At 38.0% G+C, this 17,665-nt stretch overlaps 1 protein-coding gene across 2 annotated transcripts; it reads left to right on the top strand.

Annotated features, from left to right (window-relative positions):
• The first annotated feature begins 12,539 nt into the window (after positions 1-12,539).
• Positions 12,540-14,008, top strand: LOC103519161 (histone H2A, sperm-like). 2 transcript variants are annotated; one of them, XM_008484247.3, is made up of 2 exons: positions 12,540-12,679; positions 13,159-13,717. In XM_008484247.3, the coding sequence occupies exon 2, from the start codon at positions 13,163-13,165 to the stop codon at positions 13,598-13,600; it is 438 nt and encodes a 145-aa protein (XP_008482469.1). In that variant the 5' UTR covers positions 12,540-12,679; positions 13,159-13,162; the 3' UTR covers positions 13,601-13,717. The 2 variants fall into 2 exon arrangements, with proteins under 2 accessions (XP_008482469.1, XP_017303583.1); XM_017448094.2 differs by lacking the exon at positions 12,540-12,679 and adding an exon at positions 13,755-14,008 and having other exon boundaries at positions 13,002-13,446.
• Positions 14,009-17,665: the final 3,657 nt, after the last annotated feature.

Raw genomic sequence — 17,665 nt, 5'->3', positions numbered from 1 at the left:
CTACAAAAGTACCTGCTTCATCTATTTGCAACGTCTCTATCCTACGAGTATGTGACGCATGTGTGCGGGCAAGACAATAGTCTCCTTACAAATGTAAAGTAACATGACGTAAGGACAAGACAGTTGATTGACTGCTCGCCAAAACGACTGCATGTGCACGATAGTGATCAAACTAAAAGTGTACACCACTGGCGTCCAGTAACATTCCAGTCCAGTCAAGTTGGCCAGAACCAACTGGATTTGTAATTGTTCAGAAGTTCATTTTGTCCAAATGGTTTTAATGTTTCAGGACGTAATCTTTGTTGGTCCACTATTCTGTCTTCAGAGAGTAGAACCTTCCATTTGTTGAGCCAGTATTCAGCATGAGTTCCGTTCAGACAGAAGTTTGGTTCAGTGTGAAGGAGCTTTCAGTTCAAACTTAGAAGTCAACTCGGATATGGCGAACTTTCTTCAGTGAGGAAGAGAAGTGAATATAAAACAAAGTGCAAAGTGTCAAATACCTATGTAGTTCGTATACCCTTAGGTACATAGATAGCACTTTCTTTGCACAAAGGAGGAGTCTGAGGCGGACCAAAATCTAGAACGTTTTCTCAAAGGTAAAAATCGAACTACAGTTCGAGAAAAAAAAAAAAGACTAAGGATGTAGTAAAAAATAGAAGCATTGTTCTTTTCAGTGTTTGAACCGTAGATATTTTTTCACGAAGTATGGTCCTCACCAAGTAATGGTCAGAGTCACAGTTTGGTTAGAAGCACGGCCCTGAGTCCGTGGCACCCTAAATAGGGCACTTAGAATTTCCCCGTTACCAGTCAACTAGATATCCAGAATACCATCTGTACTCAAGACATGGAAGTAGCCCAAACCTGCAAAATGTGGACCACTCTTCACAAGGACCCCTAAGATAAATAAATGGAGGGAGAGACCTTTATTTGTTTAGTGGATGTGACTAAAATCCCTTCAGAAATTTCTCGTAGAAAATTACAATCATTAGAAATAAAAACACCAGAAAAACGAGTTTATTTTTAGATTTTATTAGTGGATGTGTCATTTATTTTATTAGTGGATGTGTCATATTCACCAAGGTAGAATCGAATAGATATCAAACGCCTTCAAATTGTGAAATACTATGTGCACTGCATTTAGCAACTGTTTTAAAAGTATTCGTATTCGACGCTAGATAGCAGCACTTGTATAATTTTATGCTGGCTAGAATTTCATCTTTTTTAAATATTTAATTTTTCTTTTTTTTTACCTAATTATCATTACTTTCTTTATCTATGTGTTTTAGGGTTCTATTTTAATTTTATTAGAATGCCCGCGTTTTTCCTGCTAGAAGGAAATTGAGTTCCTGTGGAATAGTCAAGGCTTTTCCAAAGATTTCAACTCTCTATCTCCAGATTACGTGTATATCCTGGGTAACCGATACTTCACGCATCACCCATGTTACCTCCTTCAAGCTGCCTAAAACAAATGAAAATGAAACATCCGGCCTAACAAACTCAACAAATACTTTCTAGTTTCTAGGTTACAATTTTATTGTTCAAAATAATCAAGAAACCGATATGACGATGACGGTAGGTACCTAGGTACTGCAGATAGGTTATCGGTATCTACCTATCTGTAGTAACGCGTAAAATAGAAGTAAGCCAAGTAGGTACCTATACCTGTGTTTTTCACGTTAGATCACCAAGTTATTTTCCAAGTCTCTAGCTCTAGGACGATGCCTATCCGGGAACTGAAAAGTTTTGCCAGAAAATTTCCGTCTCGGGGGGATTTGTACCTTCTGAGTTGATAGTTAAAATGTCCTTAACCACTGGGTCACAGGTCACAGAGGTTGGCAGAGCCTATTTATAGGTAGACTATTTAAATTTGGAACTAGGTATCTTGAATAATTTTATTTTCATTATAATATCTACCTGTTGGTGCTTACTGTATGAATATTGACGATGAACTCTAGGTCGAATTCAGGGAAACTTACCCAGAAATCAGAACACACGGGTCATTAGCGTGAAATTCCAGGAAAATGCCTTTTACCTGTTCGTAGCCTCTGTCCAAAGGTCTGGAACATTGAAACAGCCAACAGCCAACCTCTGTAACCGAGTGAATAACAAACACTGAACTGATAATGATAAGCTTATTTCAGCGGGAAGAGAATTAAAATGAGGATGTAGATTTCAGTGGGAATCCTGGGAAAAGAATTAAACATCAGCACCAAGACAAAAGGAAAAGTGGAAAATGTACGCCCCAAAAGAGGGAAAGGGCAGAAAAAAGGACACAAACAACTTCTGATGAAGACGAAAGGTGCAAAATAAGTAGGTAGGCATACCTACCTAAACTAAGGAAACTTCCTATATTGAAGGAAAGGTGTAAGGTTGCGAAGAGGTTGTGAGGGTAATGAGGAAAAGGTTACATAATTTAGAAGGTCTAAAAACACAGAGAGGTTATCCTGAATTTCCTGTAATGTCAGGTATCTGAGGTAGCTATCGTATGGGGAATCGATAATACCCAATTAATGATTATCTATAATTAAACCTGAATGTGTGGAAATTCACAAGTGTTCCTAGCTTCCTAGCTACTTCACCCTGAACACCTGGGTCCAAAATAACAAATTCCTAGACTTAATTGACAATGAATGAATTTTACTTCAAAGCATTAACGCACCTTCGCTGATGTAACACCTTGGAAGTTACTGAGCTGAGTAAATTGATTTGAGCGTTCACGATTAATAAAGTTCCAGCATGACCAATAGGGCTTGGCGTTATTCAAAGTGACTCAGAGAATCGGCAAACTGTGGCATTACTCAAATTCTGATTGTGGGATGACAGGAAAACATTGGAAAATTTCACGACGACAATGATTCATGAAGGTGGGTTGGTATTACCTATTGGAATCAGCTATCAATTACTTATCAGTGCATATCTACCTAGGTACGAGTATATCTAATCTACTGATGATGAGTAACCTATTACATACCCACTTATTGTTGAATATGGTCTGGTTTTTGTAACTTTGCATGAGGCTCCGGCGGATATGGTCTGGTTTTTGTAACTTTGCATCAGGCTCCGGCGGTGGCAAAACTGATACTGAGTTTTGTTTTATTCACCTAGGTATTTATTTTTTAAGGATTTTAAAAAAAAAAATAATAGGTAAATAAAAAATAAAAAAAAAAATCAAGAACAACCTACCGACTTATTTGAAGTTATGTATGCTTCATGCTATACATCGAAGTAGAAGTAAGCACTACTTGCTCGTCTAGTAAGGTAGGGTATCAGTGCTGCTTGGAAGTTCTATGTTATCTCTTCATTTCTGTTGTCAGTTCTGATAAACCAGCGGAAAAGTGCGTGGACACGATATTTTTCATTCATTTTCTCAACGTTTTTTCCTGTTTTTCTGCGTAATAAATTCGAAGAGTTTTCCCGAAAATTTTAAATTTATTTTATTTTATAAATTTGCGATTATTATTTCGTTCCTTTTTTGTTAAATCAACGTTTTTTCCTGTTTTTCTGCGTAATAAATTCGAAGAGTTTTCCCGAAAATTTTAAATTTATTTTATTTTATAAATTTGCGATTTTCATTTCGTTCTTTTTTGTTAATTTTTTCTTGTTTTTCTTTTGTGGACCCGTTATAGCTATTTGTTTGGATTATCTCGTAGTTGAATTGGTAAGTTTTAATTTGTTCGTTTTTTTATTTTATTTATTTATTTATTTTTGTAGAGGCACCTAAACCTTAAGTAGATACATAGATAGGTACCTGTTTACCTACTTACCAACCAATTTTTATTTTCCCATAATTACCTATTTAACTATCAGTTGTGGTACCTAACTTCGTTCAGTATCTCTATTCTCTAATTACCTAAGTAAGAGGATAATTATTACTGGTCTTGGTCTAGAATTCTGGATTTTTGAAGGAAAGTTACCTACCTGTACCTACCCCAAGTTCCTTAAATGTTACTTACTTTTTTTTATTAAAAAAAAAAAGAAAAAAAATGTCACAGAGTGCATCATTTGGTCAAGGTATACGGTATACCTACCTTTATTCGCCTATTAGTACTCTTAATTCAGTAGCCAAAGTTTCGCCTGCGGCTCAAATTTTTGGCTCTCATTCACAAGCACCTGATAAAGAAAGATGTATGGAGTGAATGGTGAGCGCCTAGGCACTTACTATGAAAAGTTATGGGTCAGAAAATTTGTTTTCATAACAAAATCGTGGGAGCTCTCACTCTGTCAGATTCTGGCAACTGAATTTAATATTTCTATTTGGGAAATCAGATTGAAAACCGAAACGAGAAATATGGAAATGAAATATTGTGCTTCCCCTTGGGCTGCGGATATGCAGATGTTTAAGTAAAAGTGCGTCCACATCAGCGATTCTGCACACTGTGTTATGGGTCAGAAAATTTGTTTTCATAACAAAATCGTGGGAGCTCTCACTCTGTCAGATTCTGGCAACTGAATTTAATATTTCTATTAGGGAAATGAGATTGAAAACCGAAACGAGAAACATGGAAATGAAATAGTGTGCTTCCCCTTGGGCTGCGGATATGAAGATGTTTAAGTAAAAGAGCGTCCACATCAGCGATTCTGCACACTGTGGCAGAACTTAACTATACCACGAACAAGATCGCGGCAGGGCTACTGCAAATCTGCTAATCTAATTGTTGTGTGAGGTTCAAGATCCTAGGTCCTAGCACATGGAAAGCGAACTGTCCGCGGTGAGCTCTGTAGGTATAATATTCTACAACTTTTTCGCCGTCCAAATGTCCATATTGTGGTACGCTAGACACATGTGAATCTGGGTGCACACGGTTATGATCACCTAAGTTTCCTACCGTTATTTCACTCAATATTTTCACCGAGCAATGTGCAATGCTTGGTGGCAGAACACTATACCACGAACAAGATCGCGGCAGGGCTACTGCAAATCTGCTAATCTAATTGTTGTGTGAGGTTTAAGATCCTAGGTCCTAGCACATGGAAAGCGAACTGTGCGCGGTGAGCTCTGTAGGTATAATATTCTACAACTTTTTTGCCGTCCAAATGTCCATATTGTGGTACGCTAGACACATGTGAATCTGGGTGCACACGGTTATGATCACCTAAGTTTCCTATACCGTTATTTCACTCAATATTTTCACCGAGCAATGTGCAATGTGCAATGCTTCGATCTTGGTCTCCGAGTTTCTTCTCCTCATTCGTAGGGAGATTATGAGTTGTTTTGTTTATTTTAAAGTCGGAGTTTCTGAATCCGATCGTGTAGGGCGCAGGGGCATCCGGGGGAACAGGGGTATCCAGAAATAGCCTGGACGCGGAGTTTTCATATGACTCACGTTACACGTTAGCTCAGAACTCACAGAATGTGAGTTCACTCTCTGAACAACGCGAGAGGAGTCTGAGGCATTGAATATGGGGTCAGACACTTCAGGGGACAGCAATTCCCAAAATACGAAGATGTGTCGGTTGAATTGTTCAGAATCTTAAAGACTTTGTCGTCTAAGGAACTAGATATGTTCCTGTGGGATACGGGAGATATAGCAATAAGGAAGTCATAATGAGTGAGAAGAGAACCACTTATCAAGGATGAATTGAACTTATCTCCTTGTTGCTTGATGTCAGAAGCCCTCGTTTTTAGCATGAGGCCTTCCTTCAACTTTCCGTCTCCGATAGTGTTTCTAATAAATGTACTTTACCATGCAGCTTTTCCATTTGTAATTACTAGACCTTCATTAGAGAAAGGATGAATTGAACTTATCTCCTTGTTGCTTGATGTCAGAAGCCCTCGTTTTTAGCATGAGGCCTTCCTTCAACTTTCCGTCTCCGAACGTTTTTCTAATATGTACTTCCACTTATCTCCTTGTTGCTTGATGTCAGAAGCCCTCGTTTTTAGCATGAGGCCTTCCTTCAACTTTCCGTCTCCGATAGTGTTTCTAATATGTACTTTACCATGCAGCTTTTCCATTTGTAATACCTACTTTACCATGCAGCTTTTCCATTTGACTTTCATTAGAGGAATGAGGCTTAACACTTAAATAACGCTGATCATTGTTTAGCGACCACTGGTCCAAAGTTTAAGTGAAAATCTTTGTCATCATCCTAGAGAGCACACATTTCTTAATACTAATAGCTTTGGCTGTGTTTGGCATAGAGGTTTCTAGACCACGCATTCCCCTACTTTACCATCTTCTGCACTGGTCTAATAGATCCTCAATGTCTTCTGGCGTCAAACGTAAACAATTATCGCGCTCCTCACTGTTTTTTGGATTATTCACTATGCACAGCCCAGCTCATCTGCATAGAATACAAATACCATCTATTGGTAGTGTGTATTGAGAAATAATGTGTAAATAATTATGCTAAGACTTGTGTTGTCCACAATATACCGAAGCCAAGAGCCAACAATATCAGACACCTTGACATTACGATCTTATGTAGGTATGTATAAGAAGAGTCTGTGTATTATGTATAGCTTTGAATAGTCTAATGACAATGTGGTATTCTGCAGTACCTTGGATCTTGATCGTTCTAAGGTGTTGTCACTAGATTCCATTCATTGTTGATTGCTGCTAACTTGCTGGAGACAAAGAGTGTGGGATAAACGGTTTTGTAGAGTGGTTAGAAAGTCTGGTCTTTGGCGTTTCTTCAAAATCAACATCATCAAGAGAACCTCTTATAACATTTCTGCAAGTTTCATTGTTATTTTTCCTTCATTTCTTTTGATAATAATAAACCTATGCCTCTTTAGAAGCCCAGCTTTTTCTCGAGGAAGATCTCTGTACTGCAGTGGCCAATGGTCACGAAACAAACTTCTTTGCCTCGTTACCCACATAAGGTTATTTCAAACTTGGAAAACTTAATGTAAGTAACGTAGCTAACATTTACTAATACAAAAGTACATTATGTTTTCTAAATCCATATCTCACATTCAGATATTCCTTGTTGCTTATATTAAATGAATATCACAAAGATTATATCAATTCTGCGTGGTATACACCATGTAAGATCTTTTATGATGTCTTTAACGCCTATACCTTCGTAGAATTATGAACTAGACGGTTTTAATAATAACTCTCTTGTTTGTCACTCTTATAGGATATCTTTCTTTTATAATTTGAAATGTGAATTCCTTCGTCCTCAACTAATGTACTTGGTGTTTCTAGGTTCCTACGGATGTTACTTTCTGCGAAGTTTTCTTGATATTGAACTATCTTTGAAATGAACATGATATCCGAAGTCTATTTGTGTAAAAATTCCTTGGTTGTTTACAAAATTCATTCAAAATAGGATGGATCTGCATTCGTCCATAATATCAATTAATCAATTGGACTTTATGGTAGTGGGGACACACATCACAATGTTCCCCTAATTGCCCAACAAAACTAACTCGAGCAGACCTGGTGAAAGAGTTCACACAGTCTTCAAAGTGTTGATTAATAACCTCGCCTTGTTGAACCAAACATTGAAAACAGTTCTGAAATGTTTATTCGGCGTGAAATGTCCATGATTTGATCTGAATGAGTGCGGCATGATCAGGCACTTAAACCGAAGCACCCGAACACAATGGACTGTCAATTTGGTCGTGATGCCCGAGACAGTTATGGAGTCTTTCATGTTTTGACACCATTGTCCTAATGACTGTGATTTTGAACGAGAAAAATGAAGCTAAAGAAAGGTTTCTAGCCAGAAATTTAATAAAGTTAAGTCCATAAAGTTTAATAGACTTTACTGTAAACGTGTACCAACATAAGCGTAGGTAATAATAACAACCTAAGTATGTAAGTACATTTTATGCAGGTATGGAAGTTCTGGAAATCTTGTGTGACACAAAATATTTTGGACAATTTCTCGTCCACATACCATTAGAACAACTGCAGCTCGCGTGAGAACACTTGCTATGTGTGTTTGCAGTCTTTTGTTGTGTATCTGGCTGAGTTTATCTCCACATGGTTGCACTTACCTTCAGTGTTTGTGTGCAAGATTTACTTGGTGCAATATGATCCAATGTCTTAAGTAGCTACTTTAGAAGAAGTCTCTGCAAAAGTGTAGTTGTAGAACTTCGTTTTTGTCTAACCTGTTGACTTCTATGTCCTCTTCATTACTTACCATAATTTCTACCACGCGACGGACCCCACCCAAACTATTAAATACCTACATAATCATAAGTCCATCGTCTATGGACTCTATGGCTATAAAGAAAGCTCAGATAAACTCACATTTCTAATGGTTTTGCCACTTTGCCTATCTTTTCATTAATTTTGACATTGATGGCAAAGAACTCCCAAAAACCTTATCAATAGCGGATCCTATATCCTATTCCACTAGCAACTCTTCTACATTAACAGCATTTTTCGATCTAACGCGCGTGGTATGACTTAATGTAAGTAACGTAGCTAACATTTACTAATACAAAAGTACATTATGTTTTCTAAATCCATATCTCACATTCAGATATTCCTTGTAGCTTATATTAAATGAATATCACAAAGATTATATCAATTCTGCGTGGTATACACCATGTAGAAGTTCTTGGTGACCCCTTCGGATTCACCAGGTAGCGAACCCGTGACCTCCGGATGATAAAGACCATTAGAACAACTGCAGCTCGCGTGAGAACACTTGCTATGTGTGTTTGCAGTCTTTTGTTGTGTATCTGGCTGAGTTTATCTTCACATGGTTGCACTTACCTTCAGTGTTTGTGTACCATTAGAACAACTGCAGCTCGCGTGAGAACACTTGCTATGTGTGTTTGCAGTCTTTTGTTGTGTATCTGGCTGAGTTTATCTCCACTTGGTTGCACTTACCTTCAGTGTTTGTGCGCAAGATTTACTTGGTGCAATATGAGCCAATGTCTAATGTAGCTACTTTAGAAGAAGTCCCTGCAAAAGTGTAGTTGTAGAACTTCGTTTTTGTCTAACCTGTTGACTTCTATGTCCTCTTTATTACTTACCATAATTTCTACCGCGCGACGGACCCCACCTAAACTATAAAGAAAGCTCAGATAAACCCACATTTCTTATGGTTTTGCCACTTTGCCTATCTTTTCAATAATTTTGACATTGATGGCAAAGAACTCCCAAAAACCTTATCAAAGCGGATCCTATATCCTATTCCACTAGCAACTCTTCTACATCAACAGCATTCTTCGATCTAACGCGCGTGGTATGGCTAGATCCATAATCCTAATTCGATCAAACGATTCATTTGCAAACTAAAACAGCATAATGTTCCATTGTGTAAGGTAATGACTCCATATGATATAGGGCGGTTGGAAGGCCAAGGGGTACATTTTGAATATAAATCAGAAACCAATTTACGAATCGATCCGGAGTCGGGAATCGGTAATGATCCTGCTAATAGGTGTTTAGACGGTTACAGTGACGGGTGTAACCGTCAATCGGTTGAAAATGTTCGAACATAAATTATGTATGTGAGAATGACATGAGAATCTCTTGGATTCACTCTGACCCTGGCGGCTTGGAAAAAGGAAAACTTTGCATACTGGTAAGAGAAGAAATTAACAAGTTGTCGGTGTTGTTACCTACCACTCTTGTGAACTCTTTGAGACGATCAGTAACATGAACATCTTCATTTAAATGACTCTATTTACCCCAGGAGGTAGACAACAACACAACGTAAACTAGAAATACTGCTCTCCAACTCGAAAGAGATGTAAAAGTAGTTAGATGGATACACTATCGAACTATACATACTGAACAAAAGTACTGACATGAAAAATATCCCAAAGAATGTAGCTCAGTTGACCAAAACAACCGATTTTCTTTTGTTTAAAATTGGATCTTCAAAGGGTTTCTGGAAAAGGTATGTAAAGACTTAAATGGTTTCGAGGTATTTAGAATTTTGCCAGATTCCAAGATAAATCTGGTGAAGAGATACAAACCAGAGATAAGCTAAGAGCTATACAAAATAAACAAGTTAGCGGAGGACAATTGGTATTTGTTTTTATTGACCGAGGTACAATTTGTCAAGCTCGTGGCTAAACGAACAATAGCTCCAGGCCAAACCAAAGTATTTTTTCGTTTGTTCATATTGTTGTGTTTATTTTGTTCAGATTCTATTGTATACAAATTAGATCGGTCTTCTTCTATAGTATAGGTATCTAGAGATTATCTAGGTACCTATGCAGACTTCTAATTCTTCTTGAATTTATACCGGATGTTCGTCTTGTTGGATAGCACAAACTGCACAGGATTGCAATAATATAGGTATGTTTAAATTTTCTTTATATCCATGAGAAAGAAATATTATCCTAATTTCGTTTACAAAATCAAAACCCCTGAAAATTTCCACTTATACCTAGGTCGTAGGTAAAATTTCCATCTTGTATCATGTTGCTTACTAAATTTTCCGTTTTACTTATTTGATGAAATTATTGTACCTACTTCTAGCTCTTCATCAGTATAAAGCTATAAAGGGAAATCAAAATTCCCTTGTAACCCCGTAATGGGGGCACTGTTCGTACCCCGTACTCCCGTACTCCATAATATATTCTATATTCTTTCCATATCTGCAAATGTATTCGATCTAAAAGCCAAGTCAGAGTTGTCTTTGGTAGCATCTTCATTGCTCCAAGCGATTCCGCTTGACTTCTGTATGGCTTATTGTTTCAAAATGAATAACATCTTGGTGAACAAACGCCAAAGCGTGTATTATTCATTCTTCAAAATAAAATATGTTAATTTTGTAATCTTCATTCTGTGGGCTATGAATCAACGCTGTACGTCAACAAGAAACAGCCTCTTCCGTGGTGACACACAATAAACCCACGCGAAAACACCACAACCCCACCATCGCGAGTTTTCTACAGCATATTTCTTTGATCACGAACTTCAATAGGTGATGCTAAAATAGGGTAGAGCTTCCAATACTGTTGAACGACCGATGCCAAAAAAGTCATCACGGGAAGCAACCACTAATATCGAATGTTAGTGTCAGTTTTAAGTTTTATTAAATTAAAAATTAATAAGTGTTAAAACTTCCACGGGCTTCAACCTTAATTAATAACAAGATAACCTTTCGTTCCTTCTGGACCGTTAAGTACATTGATGACTATCCTCGTTTTCAGCTCGTTCCTGTAGAACATTTTTCATAAGATGTTGATTGATATCTCTTTAATCGTGAATCATGGTGCTGAATTTCAGTCATTTGATTCTGTCTGACTAGGACGTCTCCACATACTCATATCTCTGTTTCTATTTCTCCTGTTTTATCTCTTTTAAGACTGTCTCTTTTCCACCTATTTGTGATATAAACTATCTCGTCCGTAGAGCTTCCAATACTGTTGAACGACCGATGCCAAAAAAGTCATCACGGGAAGCAACCACTAATATCGAATGTTAGTGTCAGTTTTATTAAATTAAAAATTAATAAGTGTTAAAACTTCCACGGGCTTCAACCTTAATTAATAACAGGATAACCTTTCGTTCCTTCAGGACCGTTAAGTACATTGATGACTATCCTCGTTTTCAGCTCGTTCCTGTAGAGCATTTTTCATGAGATGTTGGTTGATATCTCCTGAATCTTGAATCATGGTGCTGAATTTCAGTCATTTGATTCTGTCTGATTAGGACCCTCCACATACTCTTTTAAGACTGTCTCTTTTCCACCTATTTGTCATATAAACTATCTCGTCTAGTCTAGTTTTCTCATGTTCTCGTATTTTAGTAATCCCAAGATTCTCAAGGTCCTATTATACTTGTGAATTCCTCTAGGAGTGAAAGCACTCTATGGAGTGCATCCATTACAAGTTGTCTATTTGCTTTTGTACGTAGGCAGCTGTTTGGTTCCATGAAGTGGTTTGGTGCGTACTCTTCGGTCATATGCGTGGGCTCCCGTTCCACGTATGTCCTGGTTCGTACTCCGGCTGTGGCCAATTTGTCGAGAGAAAGTTCCGTTTCATATCTTATCTGATTCTGTTTGTGTCCTATTCAGTGAGATATTTGTTTATTGCATGACTTTATTAAGTTTATTCATACAGATACTTACAGGTCATTTACTATGTTCCGTTTACCAAGAGTAAGTAGGTATGGAGTGAAAGCACTCTATGGAGTGCATCCATTACAAGTTGTCTATTTGCTTTTGTACGTAGGCAGCTGTTTGGTTCCATGAAGTGGTTTAGTGCGTACTCTTCGGTCATATGCGTGGGCTCCCGTTCCACGTATGTCCTGGTTCGTACTCCGGCTATGGCCAATTTGTCGAGAGAAAGTTCCGTTTCATATCTTATCTGATTCAGTTTGTGTCCTATTCAGTGAGCTATTTGTTTATTGCATGACTTTATTAAGTTTATTCATACAGATACTTACAGGTCATTTACTATGTTCCGTTTACCAAGAGTAAGTATTTAGATTGTCGAGTATTCTATCCAAACAAAACTTATCAAAATGCCTTTCAGTGACCATGACCTATCTTGTTGAATCAAATATCAGAACACCTATAGAAGGTTTAAAATAACAGACCACTGATGTCAGCTTGTCGGTTGGAACTGTAGGAAGCTCACATATTGGCCAACTAGCTTTCGAAAAATTGTTGAATTAATAAATTCACAATACTTACATGATTTTACCATTCTCTCAAACTCTCAAAAAATCCGTTTTGATTCAGATTTCAGTAGCAATTTCATTTCAAATATCACAGAAAATATATTGTCAACGATCCCAGCCGTGAGATTCTTCTTCTAGTCTTCTGACCAGGGGCACAGGGGGACATCATAGCGATAAGTCGGGAATCCTGGGGCTTCCTAACAAATGACAAGCCTATAGCCTCTGATGAAGAAGCACTTGCAATGCGCTGCCAGGATTCGATAGCACGACTGCCATAGCATGACTTACCTGCTAGATTGTTATTCTATCCAAACAAAACTTATCAAAATGCCTTTCAGTGACCATGACCTATCTTGTTGAATCAAATATCAGAACACCTATAGAAGGTCTAAAATAACAGACCACTGATGTCAGCTTGTCGGTTGGAACTGTAGGAAGCTCACATATTGGCCAACTAGCTTTTGAAAAATTGTTGGATAAATGAATTCACATGATTTTACCATTCTCTCAAACTCTCAATAAATTCCGTTTTGATTCAGATTTCAGTAGCAATTTCATTTCAAATATCACAGAAAATATTATTGTCAACGATCCTAACCGTAAGATTCTCCACAATGGCTAATGGTAAAGAGAAGATAAGCAAAACGGCTTCTGGTGGTAAGGATCTTGGAAGTAAGCTCAAGTCAAATGCCGCCAGAAGAACCCGCTCAGCAAAAGCCAACATTGTGTTCCCTGTGTCCAGAATACAACGGTATTTGAAGAGGGGAAATTACAGCGAGCGAATCGGTATCGGGGCTTCCGTGTTTTTGGCGGCCACCCTCGAATATTTGGTGGCCGAAATACTCGAGCTGGCGGGAAATGCCGCCAGTGATAACAAGAAGTCTCGTATCACGCCAAGATATCTGATGCTGGCGATAAAGAATGATGAGGAATTGGCCAAGTTGCTGTGTGGTGTTACTATAGCCCAAGGTGGTGTTCTACCGCACATTGAACCGGTACTTTTGACGAAGAAGACGAATGGTAAAAACACATCGGGGAGTCAAGAGTACTGAAACGGGAATTGTCATTGTTTTAGCTGTTAGGACGTGAGATTTTAGCTATTATCTCTGCAAATATAATGTGGTGAATTGCCACAGAATATTATATTCAACAAGAATATGACATTTTTACCGCCAGTGATAACAAGAAGTCTCGTATCACGCCAAGATATCTGATGCTGGCGATAAAGAATGATGAGGAATTGGCCAAGTTGCTGTGCGGTGTTACTATAGCCCAAGGTGGTGTTCTGCCGCATATTGAACCGGTACTTTTGACGAAGAAGACGAATGGTAAAAACACATCGGGGAGTCAAGAGTACTGAAACGGGAACTGTCATTGTTTTAGCTGTTGTCACGTGAGATTTTAGCTATTATCTCTGCAAATATAATGTGGTGAATTGCCACAGAATATTATATTCAACAGGAATATGACATTTTTTAATTCCTTATGCCCTTATGCCTAGATGTTTCTTACTAAACGTTAGGCTTATAGGCCTCTGAAATGAAAATATCAAATTTCCCATAATTTTATTACACAACCACCATATTAGGAATATCAGGTTTTCGGGTGGTCCATCATATTTACCTCAAAATAAATAAATAATTTCCTGCAAACATCTGTACAATAATCTCGCATATGGATTTCTTTATGTTTTATATAATTTTTCGACTTCTTGGAAATTTTGAAGTTTGGTAAAAAACTTAAAGAAAAAATATTCTCTAGTCTCTATACATTCCCAATATTCAGAAACCGTGCAAATCAGTGCCGAATCGGGGGAGAGTAATAACTTGAAAAAATGAGGGCTGGATACAAATTTGACTGCAGTTTTGTGCCGTATTTTAATTAATTATTAACTCACTAAAGCAAAAGAAGAAATTATTCAAAATCATTATCGCATCTACAGTCTGCAAGCAATCGTACTTTGATTCATTGTCAGGAATGTCAGGCTAATTTCCTACAACACGTAGAACAATTCTGAAAACAAGCCCCTGTTACCATCTCACTATCCGCCACTGGGCATTAGGTTGAAAACTTATCCGGCCGCACTGCGGTTTGAAACTTGATCCCTCACAGCAGAGGCCATGGCTTCGAGTCTCTTCTGCGGTGAAAACCAAGCAAGTAGGTAGTTGATAAAGTATACATAGAAATAAAGTAGGTATAAATAGAAATAAAGTATACTTTTCGGGTGGTCCATCATATTTACCTCAAAATAAATAAATAATTTCCTGCAAACATCTGTACAATAATCTCGCATATGGATTTCTTTCTGTTTTATATAATTTTTCAACTTCTTGGAAATTTTAAGTTTGGTAAAAAACTTAAAGAAAAGATATTCTCTAGTCTCTACACATTCCCCATATTCAGAAACCGTGCAAATCAGTGCCGAATCGGGGGATAGTAATAACTTGAAAAAATGAGGGCTGGATAAAAATTTGACTGCAGTTTTGTGCCGTATTTTTATTATTTATAACTCATTAATTAAAGCAGAAGAAGAAAATATTCAAAATCATTATCGCATCTACAGTCTGCAAGCAATCGTACTTTGATTCATTGTCAGGAATGTCAGGGTTATTTCCTACAACACGAAGAACAATTCTGAAAATAGGCCCCTGTTACCATCTCACTATTCGCCACTGGGCATTAGGTTGAAAACTTATCCGGCCGCACTGCGGTTTGAAACTTGATCCCTCACAGCAGAGGCCGTGGCTTCGAGTCTCTTCTGTGGTGAAAACCAAGCAAGTAGTTGATAAAGTATACATAGAACTAAAGTAGGTACCTATAACTCACTTGGGAATTGAACCAGGATATTCCTCTTTCAAAGGCGATTTCAATTGAGAAAATCTCCAGAGAAAATAGGTGAGAGATTAAGGCAGAAGTTATACACAGGGCCAAGCTTTAGGTTAGGCTAAGCTTGAAAAATAGAAAGAAAAATTTCGAAAGATATCTACCTATTTTTTTTCTTCTTCTATTTTTCAAGCTTAGACTATCCTAGACACAATACATCCCATTTATGGGTTCTATTAACCCAGGCAATTGGGCATTCTACGGCACTATTGTAGCAGTTGTTTCATTGCTACAAAAGCACTAAATAACAAGCAGGGCCCGTCCCTCCGGGAATTTTTTAGCCCGTAGTTTATTCGATCATGGTTAAAGAATACCTTTGTACATACCTAATTTGTTTAATATTCAGTTTAATAAAGTATACATAGAAACTAGTAGAAAACCGAGATGATTTCAGCATCCACTCAGTTTCACCACATAAGGTCCTAGTATCAATGTCAACATATTTTGGATCAAGTTACCCAGCCACTTGATGGCTAGAGCTCAGATTTAAGTTTTGAAACTTATGGGCTATAGTTCTTGGCATCTTCGTGTTCGATTTGGTTATGAAGTTCGGTTGGATAAGTTGTCCCATTGATTGGCCTGATTCTGTCAGTAGTCATCAGATCATTCTCGATTTGATTTTTTGATTTTACTTCCATGTAATGATTTAAAATCAAGACTAGAGCCCGTTCTCCCTTTATCCTAAATATATACAGCCCCTTGTGTAACTGACTGACTGACTGACTGACTGACTCACTCACTCACTCACTCATACTAATTCTAACCCACTTCTAGACGTGCTAGGGAAGTTACCCAGCCACTTGATGGCTAGAGCTCAGATTTAAGTTTTGAAACTTATGGGCTAAAGTTCTTGGCATCTTCGTGTTCGATTTGGTTATGAAGTACGGTTGGATAAGTTGTCCCAATGATTGGCCTGATTCTGTGGCATATATTTTAAGATTTATGTCATTAGTCATCAGACAAGAGACAAGATCTATCCCTGGAAAGATCGCCAAATTGAAACAAGCAATCAGGGAGAATTTCAGTTTCACAATGTTAGGAGAATTAGGAATAGAAGTCACCATTGGATTCCTTATTTTTTGTAGGTACTGGGAAAAATCGGAAAATCCCGAAATTCCAAACCGTTCCCGAGATATTGATGTTTTTTAGTTTCCCATAAGAAATACACGGGGAACAAGTTTTGAGGCCAGCAAAACTTTTCCTGCGTTTAATATTTTCTCTCGCTTTTAGTTTTCATTTCAGATAGGTCTTCTACTGACCTAGTTTTGTTATCTATCTACCTTCTGTTTTGACATTTTATAGATAGGAAAATTCAAATGCTTTCCTGCCAAGCACTTAGCTGTGACCTTTGTAATTTGAAGCACTATCTGTCTGCTTTCTGCCCCCTCTTTCTCCTTTTCCCCATCTCCCTTTCTCTCTGCTCCTCCCTCTTTCCCTCTCTCCCTTCTTCCCTCTCTCCCTTCTTCCCTCTCTCCCTCCTCTTTCTCTCATCAGCTCCCTTTCTCTCTCCCTCCCTCCTTTTTCTCTCCCCATCTCCCTGCTTCTACCTCTTTCCCTCTCTATAGTCTCTCCTTCCTTCCCTCCTCTTTCTTTTATCAACTCCCTTTCTCTCTTCCTCCTTCCTCATTTGCTTCCCAATTCGCTTCCTTCTATTCTATCCCTTCCTAGTTTGAAAATTCCCTAGGTACAATTTCTATACAATATTATCATAATTATTATCATGCATAGACTACATACTCATACGTACACAGAAATGTCAATAGAGGGGTTTGAATTACCCTCCTTTCCCTTGTTTCAATAAAAGCTAATGACATTTTGTCCTTCTCTGTTTCAGGTACGTACACAAATATTCATCCCTAGGGAATTGAATGGAATAGAATTCCAGGCTGTGGAAAGACGATGGCCTTTTGTATTTCTTGTGACGTCATGTCTGGTGGTAAGTCTGAGCAATCGTTTTTGGTAACCTTCCCTAGGCTAAAAACAGAGTGGAGCAGAGAGAATAGGGCTTGTAGAAGGAAGCGACTCACCGCATAAAGCTAAGAGCATGGGTAAATCTCTATGCTGTCCGCTCAACTCCACTGTGTAAGACTGTCGAGTCTTAGGCCAAAGTGACGGTATTAAAACCCATAACCCATGTTCATAATATGATGTACTCGCCAACCCCCATCAGATCCATAGGAAGAAAATTTTGTACCTTATGAGGTAGAAAAAATGTACCTCAGCTCCGGCTCTAA

This window comes from Diaphorina citri, unplaced genomic scaffold (genome assembly GCF_000475195.1).
Source record: "Diaphorina citri unplaced genomic scaffold, Diaci psyllid genome assembly version 1.1 scaffold2577, whole genome shotgun sequence".
Lineage (NCBI taxonomy): Eukaryota > Metazoa > Arthropoda > Insecta > Hemiptera > Psyllidae > Diaphorina > Diaphorina citri.
This window is presented reverse-complemented; position numbering and strand designations above follow the sequence as displayed.